Source organism: Indicator indicator, chromosome 2 (assembly GCF_027791375.1).
Source record: "Indicator indicator isolate 239-I01 chromosome 2, UM_Iind_1.1, whole genome shotgun sequence".
NCBI classification, from domain to species: domain Eukaryota; kingdom Metazoa; phylum Chordata; class Aves; order Piciformes; family Indicatoridae; genus Indicator; species Indicator indicator.
Genome location: NC_072011.1, coordinates 57,635,343 through 57,651,387, shown reverse-complemented (window position 1 = coordinate 57,651,387; position 16,045 = coordinate 57,635,343). Strand labels below are relative to the sequence as shown.

General features: G+C 45.3%; 1 protein-coding gene across 1 annotated transcript; it reads right to left on the bottom strand.

Moving 5' to 3' along the window:
- Window positions 1–2,196: 2,196 nt before the first annotated feature.
- Window positions 2,197–6,485, bottom strand: LOC128978241 (left-right determination factor 2-like). The gene is made up of 4 exons (XM_054396055.1): window positions 6,221–6,485; window positions 4,860–5,103; window positions 3,599–3,838; window positions 2,197–2,536 (listed from the first exon to the last, which is right to left on the bottom strand). The coding sequence occupies exons 1-4, from the start codon at window positions 6,483–6,485 to the stop codon at window positions 2,197–2,199; spliced, it is 1,089 nt and encodes a 362-aa protein (XP_054252030.1).
- Between the last annotated feature and the right edge of the window lie 9,560 nt (window positions 6,486–16,045).

Genomic DNA, 16,045 nt, shown 5'->3' with positions numbered 1-16,045 from the left:
TGTTCCCAACCCTGCATCCCTCTCGTGGTGCTCTGCTCCTGCTTCCCACAGCAGCCTGGCCCTGATGGCAATGGATGGAATTGCTTCCAGACCTGGGGGATAACGTCTGGAGTCCAAGTACTGGAGGCTGGAGGGAAGCCAAAGTTAATGCTGTTCACTCTCCGGCAGGAACCAGTTGAAGCACTTTCTCTCCCAGGATAAACCATCAGCTTTGTTCTTCATGGAGACAGCTGAGCTCACGGCCTTCAGGCTATGCCCTGCCCTGAGCTGGGTGGAGAGGAACTGTGGCTGAATGCCCATCTCATTAGGATAGATGCTTCACAGTCATGAGAAGGAAATGGGCGGAAATCAATCGATCTCATCCCATTCTGATTCCAGTAGCCTGTGGTGCTGGTGCCCAGCAGTGGAGACTGGTGAGTCTGCCTATGCCTTTTGGGTTTTTTGCCTCTTCTTAAAGATCTTTTTTTGCCACAGGTGTTTACACAAGTGGAAGGTGACCTCAGACCTGGGATCCTGCAGGGCATCAGGGACATCTGATATCTCAGCCTTCCTGATGAATGACCCAAAGCTACAGCAGAGTCTAATGGGCCCTTCTTTTCACCTAGTCCATATCCACCCTGACTAGCCTGACAAACTCATTTCAGAGTCCTCCCACCCGCAGTTGGTTCAGCCAGGGACTTGAGGATCTCATCCCACAGTGACCACTTCATCCCCAGAGCCAACAGTATCTCGGTAGGTTATGAACTGAGGAGTCTAACACAAAGTGTGGAAATTATATCATTGGTGACACCTTGGCCAGCAGTTTAGCAGAGTTCAGAAAAGAATCAAACCACATTATCATTGCATTTCTCCAGGGGATGTGTTTGTCACCTCTCCATAAGGAATGGTCAGGGTTAAAGTGGGGGAAGAGAGGGGGCAGGAGCCAGCTTAACTCTTTTTTCACTGCAGCTCCAGTTAAGCACCAGCAGGTACTGGCACTGCACTGCTGCAGCTCACAGAGAAAACATCACCTCTTGCCTCTCAGATGTGTTTCTAGGTTTTCTCTTTAAGAAAACATTGTCTTAAACTCCTCAGCTGAGGAAGAAACACGGGTGGTGTGGGCTCTGTTCTACCTGCCCAGTCCCAGCCTGAGCAGAGGAGCTTTACCAGCAGGATCACACAGGTAACTGAGGAGAGCTGTCAGAGGGGGAGTGTTTGTAGGAACTGAGCATTGAAGTACATCCAGAAATAAGACAGCTTTTTTCTTCCCCCCTCCACTTTCAGACCTAAGAATAAATGTGAGAAAACACATGGCTACATTAATATTTGGAATTTATTGTTTCCTTGAGCTTGAAAGCACACAAAAACTTGGAAAATATCCCTAAATCAAAAAAGACTTCAATAACACAACTTAAAAAAATAAGGGTCTGATTCTACAAACTGTGAGCAGCCCTAAGTCTTAATATTCAGGACTAGAAATTCTGCCTAAAACTCTGCTAAGCCCATGATGCAGGGGTCAAAAATAGAATCCTTTGAGTTCTAAAAAATATTTTATGTGTGCATCTGCATATGATGCATAGGCACATATATCTATGTTCCTTTGAGCTGTAGACAGTATTTTAGGTACATCTATGCATGCAGACAGACAATTTGTATATAGCCAGTATGTATGTAGACATTCCATACATAGAATCATAGTCTCTACATATGTATGTGTGTGTGTCTGTATACAATATATACATCTAAGTGCTCTCCAATTCATCATAAACATGACACAAACAGACAAGGACCAACACCAGGAGTCTAAGAATGAAAAGCTGGAGCCACACATTACTTCTTCACCTGGGAATAATCACACCTCCTTTGCCTGGAGCTCCAGGCAAACACTCTGGAATGGGAACTGAAATAAATGGGATTGTGGCTCCACCAAGTTACATGAAATTTGACTGGTGTCAGGGGGGCCCCCAGAAGTGGTTAGTGTCCACGGGGACCCCTCACATGGGTATATGTGAAGATGGATGCTCCTCTGAGCCTATCTCTATGGACAGTGGCTTTAAGTGCACCCTCTCTGCAGGAGAGCTGCAACCCCAGCTGCTGCTGACCCCTGCGTGTGCGTATCTGGGGGGCCCCACAGGTCCTTTTTCACTGGCCTTAGGGCTGGGGACCAGGGTGGCTCTGGGCAGGGCTGCGGGTAGTCAGGTACTGGGTGCCCACGTCTCACACCAGTGCCATGCCGTCCGTGAGGCAGCTGCACCTCTCCACGATCATGTTGGGGAACTCAGCGGCTTCGATCTCAGTGTGGTTGCCCCTCTTGACGAGGTACATGACGGGCAGCGAGGAGCTCTCGGCCACGGCGCAGCTGCGCTCCCCATAGCCGAAGCGCCGCAGAGGGCCGGGGGGCTGCAGGCAGCCCCCTGAGCAGCGGTAAGCCTGGTACCCTGCTGGCTCGATGATCCAGTGCTGCGTCCAGCTGAGCTCACGGAAGTTGATGTAGTGTTTCTGCCGGCAGCAGCTGGACTTGCCCATCATCACCTCCTCCTTGCAGTCCCCGGGGCCCCTGCACGGTGAGAGAAAAACAAGAACTGATGCCCTAAGTGGAAATTGAGAAAGTGGGAGAAATAATCCCCCTGTTTATGGCAGTAGCACAGGTGGGCCCTGAGACTTGAAACCTGGGCCATGCTTGGGTTTCATTTCAGTATTGAGATAACAAATACGGGAGGAGGTGTGTGGCCAGCAGGTCGAGGGAAGTTCTCCTACCCCTCTAACTCTGCCCTAGTGAGACCACATCTGGAGTACTGTGTCCAGTTCAAGAAGGACAGGGATATAGTAGACAGCGTTCAATACAAGGCTATGAGGACGATGAAGGGACTGAAACATGTGTCTGATGAGGAAAGGCTGAGAGACCTGGGGCTGTTTAGTCTGGAGAAGAGAAGGCTGAGAGGAGATCTTATTAATGTTTACAAATATCTGAAGGGTGGGTGTCAAGAAGGGGCCAGGCTCTTTTCAGTGGTGTCCTATGATAGGACAAGGGGCAACAGATACAAACTGGAACACAGGAACTTCCACCTCAGCATGGGGAAAAATTTCTTTACCCTAAGTGTGATAGAGCACTGGAACAGCCTTCCCAGAGAGTTTGTGGACTCTCCTTCTCTAGAGACTTTCAAGACCCATCTGGATGCATTCCTGTGTGACCTGCCCTGGGTGATCCTGCTTTAGCAGGGGATAGGACTTGATCTCTGGAGGTCCCTTCCAACCCCCATCATTCAGTGATTCTATGATTCAGATTCAGTCAACCTTTTATTTTAAGTCATGTGATACTGCTTTTTCCATTTATAGTCACATTTCTGGCACCCAGGTGCCACCTAATGTTAAATACCACTAGATTTGGGGTAATTTTATTCATATTTGGTTGTGTTCCTGTGTGAGCTGCCCTAGGTGAACCTGCTTTTGCAGGGGGTGTTGGACTCAATGATCTCCAGAGTTCCTTTCTACCCCCTACCATTCTATGATTCTATGAGTAAGATTCAGGAGCAGCTTTCCTACCCTTGCCCTGGCACACACACTATGCTCAGGGGCAAAGTTACCCTGGACACAGCACAGACTGAAGTTTCATACGTACCCATAGTCCTCCAAGTTGAGAGTGTAAAGCACCAGTTCAGGTTTGCTTAGGGCTTTATCCTTGGGGTCCTGAGAAGTGAAACGCACAGCTTTGGCCGCTTCTGAGGCATGGCTGCCTACCCTTTCTCCTTCAATCCAGACCTCCAGGAACATTGGCTCCTGCTTCTTGTTTCGCAGCCAGAAGTGCACAGCCTGTGTCACATCAAAGTTCTTCCAGCCCGACTCACGTATAGGAACCAGCCTGAACAACAAGGACTTAGCATTAGAGAAAAGCCCATCAGATAAAGCCCAGGCTCACAGTGCTGTCATTGCAGCAGAAGAATAATTTGCTTCCTGCAGATCATCACAGGCCATGATTATGTGATAATTTCTGCTGAGCACTCCGGGCAAGCACCCACAGCCATTAACTCACACCTCAAAGAGAAGCATGCAGATCTAACAGACACTGAAGGGCTCAATGAAACCCTTTGTGCATGCTCATGCCAAGGTATTCATTTGTGCTCATGCAGAAATAGGGCAGTGCAGGATTAGATGCAGCCTGGTAAACACCACTACTCACAGCAGCTCCTGTCCTAGCTGCATTAGGACCATAAGTTTCCACCCACCCAGAAAATTGGTTTGATATCTAATTCTGCCTCCAAGGGTTGTAAAACTTGCACAGAGCTCTAGGCTACAGAATCAGAGTTGTTGTTGTTGTTGTTGTTGTTGTTTGCATAATTTACTTATTTAAAGTAGCTAATGAAATGGCCAATGGAAAGAATACCAGCAGCCACTAACCCACCTGAGTTAGAGAGTGAGTGAGAAGTGAGCCAGATGGAGGGGTTTAAAGGGGAAGACCTAACACTACACATCATCATTTGAAAAAGATTATTTCAATGATTCAGCATATATTGCAGCCTTAATTTCTGTACTTACAAACTCATTCTGGATTTAGAGTTTGACTGTACAGATGCAACCCCATCAGACTGACCAGAGGTACATGATATTCAAGACTGGTCACAGAATGACAGGACTGTCATTTCAAAACTAACAAGCATTCACTGTGAATACTAGCAGCTGCTTGTAGCAGGGAGAAACTGCATCAAGTAAATGGGAGTTCAAGATAAAAGCTTCTATTCTGTTGCTATTCAATGAAGAATTGTGAGGCACAGACTGCACAAGGCAGTGAGGAAAATGGCATTTACACAGTAAATTCAAATCCAGCCCACAGGACTCATAACCCATAAGCAGAATCCTATCTTCAGGAGACGTCCCTTTCTTACCTGGAGTCTATCAGGGAGGTCCTGTTGGTCCCATCATGGTGCCGTTGCACCCAGTACACGCTGACCCTGGCACTGGAGACAGGCTTGTGAGACTGCTTGGCAGGCAGAAGTGCTCTGTCCAAAGGCTTTTTGAAGAGTTTCAGTTCAGCCATTGTCACCTCGCTGTTTTTAGGTATTCTGCCCTCCATGTCAAAGATCAGGTTCTGGCGTGTGGTGGTGCCAGAGTAGAGGACTTCTGTCATGCCTGTGCATGTAGGGAACAAAAAAGACAGCTGCCATTGCCATGTGGTGAGCAAAGCTCCCACACTTCCTCCACAATTATCATAAAATGCATTGGGTTGGAAGGAACTTTCAAAGGCCATCTTGTCCAACCTCCCTGCAGCAAGCAGGGACATCTCCAACTAGATCAGGTTGCTCAGAGCCTCATCAATCTGGACCTTGAACATCTCCAGGGATGGGACCTCCACCACCTCCCTGGGCAACCTGTTTCAGTGTTCCACCACCCCTATAGGAAAAAACTTCTAATGTCCAAATTATCATCACAACACACTCCTTCCAGGCTCCCACACAGAGCTCTTGTGGCAGAGACAGCCTCTAAACACACCTTTTCTAATGCATACTTGAATCAGTGTCTTGCAAATTCCCTAATTCTTCTGTTATGTCTGAGTCTCCACAACCTGGAGGAAAAAAATCTCCAATATAATTTGACCCCCTGAAAGGTGCACATCTCTTTGTGCCAGAGCTGGGCATGACAGCAGGAAACTACACCACTTGCAATGAGAACTTGGTTTCATTTGCTGCCCAGGGTGCTGTCTGTGCCTTTTGAAAGTGAAACGAGCTCTAAGTGTCCTTGTACAGACATCATTGTGTCTGCACCACTGACTTCCTCCTTGATATTTTTCCCAGACAAAAGGAGAAAAAGAAAAAAAAAAAAAGATGAGGGAGGGTGAAACATCCTCAAAGAGGTGCGATTGCTATCTGAAGGCTTTTCTTTGAGTTTTGACCCAAAACTTGTAAGGTCTGCATTTTCTAATGACTTTTTTCCACCTGCCGAAGCTGTTGCCTGGCTACCAAGGCTTTTCCCTTCTATCAAGCTCCAGCAGCAGCCTGCCCTTTGCCAGCACTGTGAAACCCCCCTCTCTAGGTGCAGGTTGTTACTAGCGAATGTTAATCTTTAAGACTCTGTGACATGCACCTCTTCTACCCAGCTCAGCTTTGCTTTGGAGCCAGACCTAACCTCACTCCCTGCATGGCTTTAAGGCCTCTACCCTTCCTGCTGCCAGCCAAGTGAGCGTGGGCAGCTCCCCCTGGCAGTGGCAAAGGGTTTGGGGTGTTCCCGACAGCGATGCTACAAACATTACCTGCGTGTCCAGGGATGCCCCTGAGGATGCCAGCCAGGCTTGGCAAAGCTCGGCGCTTCACCCTCTGGCGCTTCAGCAGGGAGATGTACTTGTTCTTGATGTGGTCTGGGATAATCAGATCCACCAAGTCTCTCTTGTGAAGTTTAGGAACTTCAGAGAGCCCTAGCTGCTTCAGAAACACCTCCTTGAGCCCTTCCTGTGTAAATGCTTGGATGGTGACGACCAGGCAGAGCGTGCAGAGCATCTGGGTGAACCTCACATCCATCCTCGTCCGTCGGTGAAGCGGCTGCCTGCCCGGCAGAGGCGAAGGGGGGGATCTCCCTGGGGCTGCTCTTGGCAGAGATGTGGTGACAGGCTGCCTGAGTGGGATGGAGGTCCCCTGCGCCAGGGTTTTATAGCCAGCCTAGTCCCACTGGCACAACAAATTCCACAAGTGGGGATGAAGAAGAGGACTTAAAAGGATCACTCTCTTGTCAGTAGACACATGCCAGTTTAACACCTTCATCTACTGCAAAGTTAATACAAGAAGGTTTAGGGGAGCTTCTAGATTCCTTAACAGGGAAGAAGTTGCTGTCCTTTTGTTAATACCTTGTAAATTTTTGCCCAGAAAATCCCTGAGTGGTCAGTGCCTCATGTTCAGCTTAGGTGAGGGAGGACACACATCTGCAGGGGACATTGCTTTATGTACCACTCCATATGATTCTTAAAGGAAGTGTCAAATCTTTGTTGCAGGGGACTTGTTACCTAAAACAGCCAATATCAAGCAGGAGGATAATGCTTTAGGTGGAAGCCCATCTTTATGGCAGAAAAAAAAAATAAATCTTTTGGTGGGGGGCTTGAACTGCTTTCATCTCTGAATATTTGTATCGAGTGTACGAATCAGGGCTGTGAATCACAGCAGCTAAATGGTTGATGGCTTTTTACACTGCTTCTGAATTGCAGAAGGTGGAAGATGTACAGGCCTGGCATTAGAGAAAAATGTCCCATCACTCTTTATGGATTCCTGAGGGTTTCATAATACCTGTGCTTAAAAGAAGAAGGCTTTATATAAAAGCAGACCACTTTTCAGTGCACATGACAAACCACTCTGCTTTTCCACAACATGGATTGAGAATATTGGTGTTTTGAAGGCTATTAATAACCACAACAGAGGGCTGTGACTGGAGAGGGATGCTGACCTGGAAACTGGGAGGGGGGAAGGGAAGGCTTGGATGTTTGCCTTGAAGTCAACCTTTAAACTTGAAGCCCACATACTTTGCTTCCCTGGCCTTTGCTGGCATAAGATGCAGAGATCTATTTTTAGCCAAGCCCAGGAGAATGAATTGAAAAACCTAAGATGTGATCGATACAAGTGTGAAGAATCACAGCACTTAAGGCAGATTCTCATCCTCTCCAGAGGTAACAAGCCTGAGCACACAAACAAATGTCTTCAGCATCAGAAGTTCTCTTAATTTCCTATGCCTTTGTAAATAATTTAAAACTGGTCCAGTTTCATCCAACATCCAGGCTGAACAGAGCACCCTGAGAAAAGTCTGGCTGGAGGACTCGATGTAACAAATTTGACAGACAAATTTGATGTGATTCATCCCTTATTGAAACAAGAGTTGATGGAGAGGAACCTTTTTTGTTACAGGGAAAGGCAACAAAGCCACCAGAAAGGACCTAACTAAACTATTCTGTTACTGCTCACTTTGTCTTTACAGCCTTTTGAGAAACCTGTCTCCTTAAACATCATAAAGCCTCTATTAGATGTTAAACTGATGTAGTTGAACTGAGTTTTAAGGGTAAAATAGAAACATAAACTACAAACTAACAGTTTGTGCACAGCCCAAGGCAGCACATTCATTCATCTTTCCCTTTAAGATCTTTCTCTGAACAAATAAACGTTTTCTGTTATATTCATTCCCAAGACACAAACAGCACTGAAAAGTATCCACCTCAAGTTCAACTCATGTCCAAAACTCCTTTTCTTGCAAACCTCATGTTCAAAACTCCTGTTCTTGCAAACCTCATGTCCAAAACTCCTGTTCTTGCAAACCTCATGTCCAAAACTCCTGTTCTTGCAAACCTCATGTCCAAAACTTCTGTTCTTGCAAACCTCATGTCCAAAACTCCTGTTCTTGCAAACCTCATGTCCAAAACTCCTGTTCTTGCAAACCTCATGTTCAAAACTCCTGTTCTTGCAAACCTCATGTCCAAAACTCCTGTTCTTGCAAACCTCATGTCCAAAACCCCTGTTCTTGTGAATCTCATGTCCAAAACCCCTGTTCTTGTGAATCTCATGTCCAAAACTCCTGCTCTTGTGAATCTCATGTCCAAGACTCCTGCTCTTGAAAATAAGAGGAGGGAAGGTTGTTTTTTTTTTCTGTAATCTTTGTGACCCTCTCAGCCCTTTAGCTCCCTACACCCAGATGTTCCTTCCAAACTGCCCCTCCAGATAAATGGGACATTAGTGATTCCTGTGAGATGGGACATATGTAGTCATAGGATGAACTGCTTTGGAGGCTTAGGTCACAAACTGCAACTAAGCAATGTTCAGGTGGCTGATGAAGTTTCCTTCAGATATGCTCTGTAAGTGTTGGCTACCTCAGTTTCAGCAGTGAATTGATTTTGTTTATATAGTGACAGTCACCTGGATAAAATGCAGTTCATGGATTTATTATGGTCTCTTTCTCATGTCAGAAGACCTGATGCTGTAATCCTTTATCCACCCAATCAGACTTTGCTTTGGAGAATGGTCCTACTGTGCAGTTAAGGCTCTTCCAAAAAAACCCCAGATAACATGAAATGAACATTCCTGGTTGCTCCAGCAGCATCTGGCTTTCGTGGATCCAGATATGGTTTCTTCTGTGGTTGATGTCTAATCTACCAGGACTCATCACAGTCCAATGTGTATTGGAAGATGATTTATGGGCTTCACAGGTGAAATAAAATTATTGACCAAACACAGTGTAAACTCAGCTAAGAAGAAAACACAGGATATGGATTGTAGGCTTTTCACAGGAGAGTGATTACCTGGTCCAATTGGAGGATTTGCCATTCCCCCTTTGTCATGCAAATGAAGAAAAAGTCAGGAATTTTATAATAGGTCTTTTTGTCTCGTGTGTATTAGGACCTGCATGGCACATTCAAAAACTCAAACAGAAGATTCAAAGAGGCTGCAAGGCATGAAGCATGAACAGCTCACAGTTTTAATAAGAGCTAGTACTAAGTGAAGAGCTCTGTATTTAAGTTTTTAATTTAGTTACAAACAGCTGTCTAAGACATTTGCTGGGCCTATCTATGCAATGAGTCTTGGTAAATAAATCTGATGAGTTCAAAGAGAAAGTGTGAAAGGCTTATCCTCATTCTGCAGCTATTATCCTAGGAAGCAAGAATGTTTCAAATTTATTTACAGAATGTCAGTGAGGATCTGGATATTCAGTTTTCCAAGATTGGAATTTCCATGGACATAATTATTTTTGCATTACATTTGGGCTCCTATTAGAATAGCCTTGGTGTGAGTGATGTGAAAGGCAATTGTTTCTGTGTGCTTCTGACTTGTGCAACAGGCTGACTGTAGAGAGATTGGAACAAATCTCTGTGTAGTTTTTGGTCTGGTTTTCCCAACAGTCAGGGTCTTTTGAATCTAGGAGTTTGGAAGTAAAAATAGTTGTGGTTAAGATGCAGGTATAAATTTGCCAAGTTAAAAAAGAATTCAAGGAGTTCTGTTTCATATTCCTTTTTTCAGTTTCAAGCACCCTGAGTTTACGTAGCTAGACAAAGACCACAGAATAGGCTGGTCTTGTGAAGTGTTGGGTTAGAGACTTCCAAAGTGGAAGAAAACTGCAGCCTATGCATGAAGGCATGCCCTCTTTGTGCTGCCTCACCAGCACACCCCCTAGCCATCAGCCAGTGTTTCCAACTTAATATTCCCATCAGCATTTTAAACCCAAGCTAGGCACCTTTAAGCAGGATTTCACAGGCATTTTTGGGTTTTTTCTTGACTGGCATAGTCTGTGCTGGTGGTGGGACCTCTGCTCCTCTGCAGGTACCTGCCCTGTGTCAAACAATTCCAGACAGTGAGTGTGGAGCTCACCAAGCCCACCACTGGAAAGCTGCTCTGCTGCCAGCAGCTTGATTTCACTCAGTCTGAGTTTATGGCTAATTTCTAAGTAGTGACTGAGGCGAGAACCATTTCCACTTTCCATCTCTCAAGATGCCCAGCACCTTCAGTGCAGGACGAAAATGAGATGCCACTGAGAGCAGGAGACAACATTTGCCAGTCTCATGGCTTAGTGTGCCCTGGGTGCAAGTGTGGCTGGGGGTGTGACGCAGCGCAGCACTCTTCCTCCCAGCAGAGAGGCAGCCCTGCATGTTGGCATTGCCCTTACACAAGGAGAGAAGGGCTCACGCATCCCTCACTCCATCCACCTTGTGTGGCTCCAGGGATGATGCAAAATGACCAGCAGTAATTCCTCAGAAAGACCCATTCCACAGAGGCAAGACCTTTGAGAAATTCCTCTGGCACGAAGAGCAAGCGGGCAAGCCTCAGGGTTGTTTTATCACATTTGTTTATCTCCAAACACCACCAGGCACTGACATGGCCTAGAAATGCTCTGATTTGTACTACACTTGTTCCTTGAAAATAGCTTATGCCTGCTGAGAGGTGCTGGGAGACTGGTTTGCCAGGCCAGCAGCTTTCCACCCTCCTCTACCTCTAAAGACAGCTACGCTTTCATTAGGGCATGAATAGCTGGTTTGGTGTACAGAGCCACAATAACAGCATCCAGGACTGCTGGGGCACTGGTATAGCTCACTGAAGTTTGCATGTGTGCTCCCCATAGCCTCAGCCTGCTCTGCAAGAATCTGGCATGGAAAAGATTCATGATATGCCCTTCATAAAACTAGCTTTTATATGGCTCTCAGGGACAAACTGTAAACAGTAGACTCACTCAGTACAGAATGTTGATCTGCATTAAATCCTTTCTGTTAGTTCTGATTTGTTCCAAAATTTTTGGCCGTGTTAATTTCTGTGCCAAAAGGCTTTGTGCCCTATCAGGTGTCACCTGACTTACCTGTTCTTACATATAGATTTCCATGCATCCCAGTGAGCATAAAATGGACTTTACACCCACATTGTGAACTTGGGCTAACACAACTCTGGGAAATACAACTTTGTGTCCCATGCCTGAGCTGAACCATGTTTGTTCTGACCTGAAAGCACATAGCTCTCACATCAAAGACATGGCAACCACAGCTTCAAGTCCCTAACGTTTACTCTGCTAGCCAGCTAAGGAGCCAGTTTCAGGAGCAAGTTTTGTGGTGCAAACAATCTTCTGCCCGAGCTACACAGAAATTATCCAGTTCATTTAATCAGGACATGCAGCTGGCTTTCTCTCATCACCAGTCTAGGCTGAACTAAACTGTGCATCTCCAATGGAAATGTCTTACAAATGATATGTCCTGTTCAGGTTGTCTCACAAACAGAATCATAGATTTGTTTGGACTTGTTTGAAGTCCAGCTGTCAAACCAAGACCACCATGGACATGAAACCATGTCCCGAAGTGCCATTTCTACACACTTCTTGAACACCTCCGGGGACGGTGAATCCATCATCTCCCTGGGCAGCCTGTTCCAGTGCCTGACCACTCTTGAAGGAAAGACATTTTCCCTAATATCCAACCTAAATCTCCCCTGGCACAACTTCAGACCGTTTTCACCTGATACTAGGGAGAAGAGACTCACCCCCATCCCTTTCAGGGAGTTGTAGAGAGCAATGAGCTCTCCCCTCAACCTCCTCTTCTCTAGACTAAACAACCCCAGTTCCCTCAGTCTTAAGATTTGTTCTCTAGAACCTTCACCAGTTTTGTTGCCCTTCAGCACCTTGATTGGCAGTGTAGAAGCCATGGCAATTCCCATTGGCAGCAATGGGAATAACGTTCCCTTATGCATTTAGCCCACAGTGTATCCAGTATGGTAAAACCTCCTTTTATGTGAGAGAGATACTGCAAACCTGATTTGATCTTCAGCTCAGTTCATGTAACTTCTAGTGCTGTGTATCTTAGATTACATCAACTTCAGCATGCCTTCCATGGGCAGGCTTTTTACTCACGAGCTTGTTTTGGTCAAATGGCCTGGACAAAAGGCTGTCTGTTTGAAGAGGAATGGATAAAATGTCCGAAGTCCCACTATGTCCTTAGTCAGCTGATGTCAGCTGGCTTGCTTGCAGGGTTTGTGTTGGCAGCATTTGCAAAATGCCAGTGTTCTGGCAGAAAAAAAAAGAGAGAGATCTCCAAGATATTTTTTTTTTTCAGTCTCACAGAAAAGCAAACACAACTGTTTAAATACAGCTTTTTCTGTCCCCTCAGCAGGGCCCTCCCCACGCTCTAGTCTGTGCCTTGTATGTAGCTGGGGCAGCAGGGTTTGTTACCACCCTGATGGCTACAGGAAGGGCTGCTAGCAAAGACACCGACATTTAGCAAATGCTATTGAGTCAGATAAATAAGCACAGGACCCTAGAACTGCTTGACTCACACCACAGTGCACTTCATTAAGGACTGTCCCCGTTCCTGAGAAAAAGCTGTATTTTGTAGGAGCACCACTTAATTTTCTATTAAGAACCTGTTTATGTCTATAGTGGGGGGCTGCCTTTTTTTTCTTCTTTCTCTTCACAGCTGTGTTCGTTTACACTGTAAAAGTTGATCAGGTTTTTTTTTAAGAGTCTGTTCTTCCTGCCTTAGTGATGCAAATGAGAGCCCACCTCCAGGCCAGGCAGGACTGGTGAGTCTCTGAGAGGTGCAGAGGCTTTCCCTGCCCTTGGTGCTTGCTGTTGAGCTGGGCTCTAACTGACATACTCCAGCCACGGTCACAATGTGGGACCCCCCCATGTGGAGCTTCCTGCCCCGGAACAGAAGGGAACCTGTATGTGAGGGAGGTGTCAGATGAAGTTTTTAAACACATGTGGTGCTAGCAAGAGAGCTGTGCTCTGTGTCACAAGAGCTTTCTGGCCAAACAGCTCTATGGACTTCTGAAAGTTTGGTGCATGTCCACCAATATGAGCCAGCAGTGTGCTCAGGTGGCCAGAAAGGCCAACAGCATTCTAGCTTGTATCTAAAATAGTGTGGCCAGCAGTGATCGTGCCCCTGTACTTGGCACTGGTGAGGCCATGCTTTGAGTGCTGGCTTCAGTTTTGGGCCCCTCACTACAAGAAGGACACTGAGGTGCTGGGCCAGGTCCAAAGGTGAAGGCTCTGGAGCACAAGTCTTACAAGGAATGACTGAGGCAATGGGGGTTGTTTGGTCTGGAGAAAAGGAGACTTAGGGGAGACTTAATCTTGGTTGTAGTGAGGTGGAGGTCGGTCTGTCCTCCCAGGTAACCAGCAATAGGACAAGAGGAAATGACCTCAAGTTGTGCCAAGCATATTTGGATTGGATAACAGGAACAATTTCTTCACCTAAAGTGTTGTCAAGCACTGGAACAGGCTGCCCAGGGAAGTGGAGTCATCATCCCCAGGGGTAAAGACATGTAGATGTGGTGCTTAGGACATGGTCTAGTGGTGGACTTGGCAGTGCTGGGTTAATGACTGGACTTGATGAAGGTCTTTTCCAACCCATACCCCTTAGAGTTTGTGTAGTGGCCAATGCCCTGATTTGCCTGTCATGCTAATCCACTTGGGATACTATTCATATTACATCCATGGCAGTGAGCAGCCTGGCTTAATTGTGGATTGTATTTCCTGCAATTAATTTTAACTCTAATAAGTTTGACTTCACTCAACAGATTTTCCTCTTTTGCTAAGAAAAAAGAGAAAAATCACTTTTCCCCAACTCAGATAGATGGAGACAGAATAACACCACATTCTAGCAGCTGTAATTTCTTTCTGTTACCAGAAGAAGAAGCAAAGACAGGAAGATTATGAACTACCTGTTAATGAAAGCCTAATAATTTGTATTACTAACTTTGCTGGAAGAATATTTTTATATTTTTTCTGCAGGCCAAAAATCATAGAACCACAGAATCATAGAATTCTTTTGGTTGGAAAAGACCTCTAAGATCATTGAGTCCAACTGTCAAAAATAAGGACGAAAGGCAAAGATGAGTGAAGTCTAAACTGAACTTCTTCTGCTAAGCATTGTGAGCCATCAGGCAAAACAGTCGTTTGATAGAGTAGGTGTAAAAAAAAAAGAAACAAACAAAAAAAAGAAAGAAAGAAACAAAAAAGAAACAAACAAACAAAAAGAAACAAACAAAAAAAGGGATGAAAAAGGGCTGTTCCTTGCACAGAAACAGATCATGCCCAGAGATGACAAGATAGAACTCATAAAAACTTTAGAATTCTCTAATTTGTTACATCACAGTAACAAAGGCTTCCATCAGTCCTCACTGAGATATTCAATGTGTCCCCTCCCTGGAGGTGTTCAAGGCCAGGATGGATGAGGCCTTCACCAACCTGGTCTAGTAGAAGGAAACAAACTATTCCTTCACTGGAAACATCACACACTGGCGAGAGAATCATCACTGGAAACACTGGGGGTTTGAACTGGATGATCTTTGAGGTCCCTTCCAACACAAACTATTCTATGATTCTCTGATCTTGGGCAGTGCCTTAGCAAACATGTTAACTGGAAAGAAGATACCTGCAATCACGGGAAAGTGAACTAAGCTACTTTCAGAGTTGTTTTCCACCTGTAACATCTGCTGCTAAAGTGACTTTGGGGCTATTGCATATCAGTAGGTTTTACACCACGGAGCCCTGATGGATTCAGTTTCAAAATAATTAGTTGCTCATGGTGTTTTCCCTTGATGCTAACAGCACACTAGTGCCATGATCAAAAGGATGATGCAAGTGGAATTCTGAATGGGTCCAGCAACAACACCAGACCTGCCTGGGCTCTGGGTGAGCTGGGCTGGTACTGGGGGGAGGATGTTTGAGAGGCTTCCCTGGGGGAGAGAAGATTCAAGAGGTACAAAACCATTTTCTAGAAAATGATGATCTGGAGCAGACTGTAATCTCTCATGCCAGTGCTTAATGACAGTTCTTTTTAAACACAAAGAGAAAAGGCTCAACCAGCTGTAATGTTGCATTGAGCTTTACAAGCATCTTTTCTTCGTCTTCGGAGTCTTCCTGTCTCTTCTAAGAATGGCCTTAAAGGGCTATAAGAGTATCTGAGCTGCATTTTACAAGATTTCAGATCTGTTAACAAAATTTCAGACACTTATCACAAGCGTTTTTTAAACCCCAGCGAGCTGTTTACTATTCATTTACTCTTTATGTGGATTTATTATTTATGCTGTTGATTCCAACCCCCTTCTGCCTAGGCTGGGTGCCTCACTGCACCTTTGGGGGTTTGCAGAACACCAAATATCAAACCAAGATCCCTAACTTTCTTTTGCCTTTGAACCATGCTGCAGTGCTCAGAAAGGAAGGCATGTGACAGAGACTCCTTGTAGTAACTGCTCAAAGCAGTTACTACAAAGCTGGTTTCACTTAAATATTTCTAATTTTGCTGTATTGCTTTGGTAACTTTGTGGTTTTCTTTGTTTTGTTTTGTTTTATTTGGTATGTTATTACTTTTTAATGAAAAAGACTTCAGCTGGCAAGAACTGGAGAAAACACAGTTCCCTGTGTGTTTGCCTCCAAAACAGAACACAAAGGGGTATTTTACTTCATGGCACAGGTTAAATTATGTAATTTCCTGCCACGGGCCCATATCTATGTAAACAAAGGGTATAAAGTCTCGGACTTAGCAGGCCCTTTGTAAAGAGTAAAATAAAGCTGTGTGACCTGACTAGTTTTAATCCTTTTAGCATTCATACTACAGGACCCTGGGAGATGCATCATG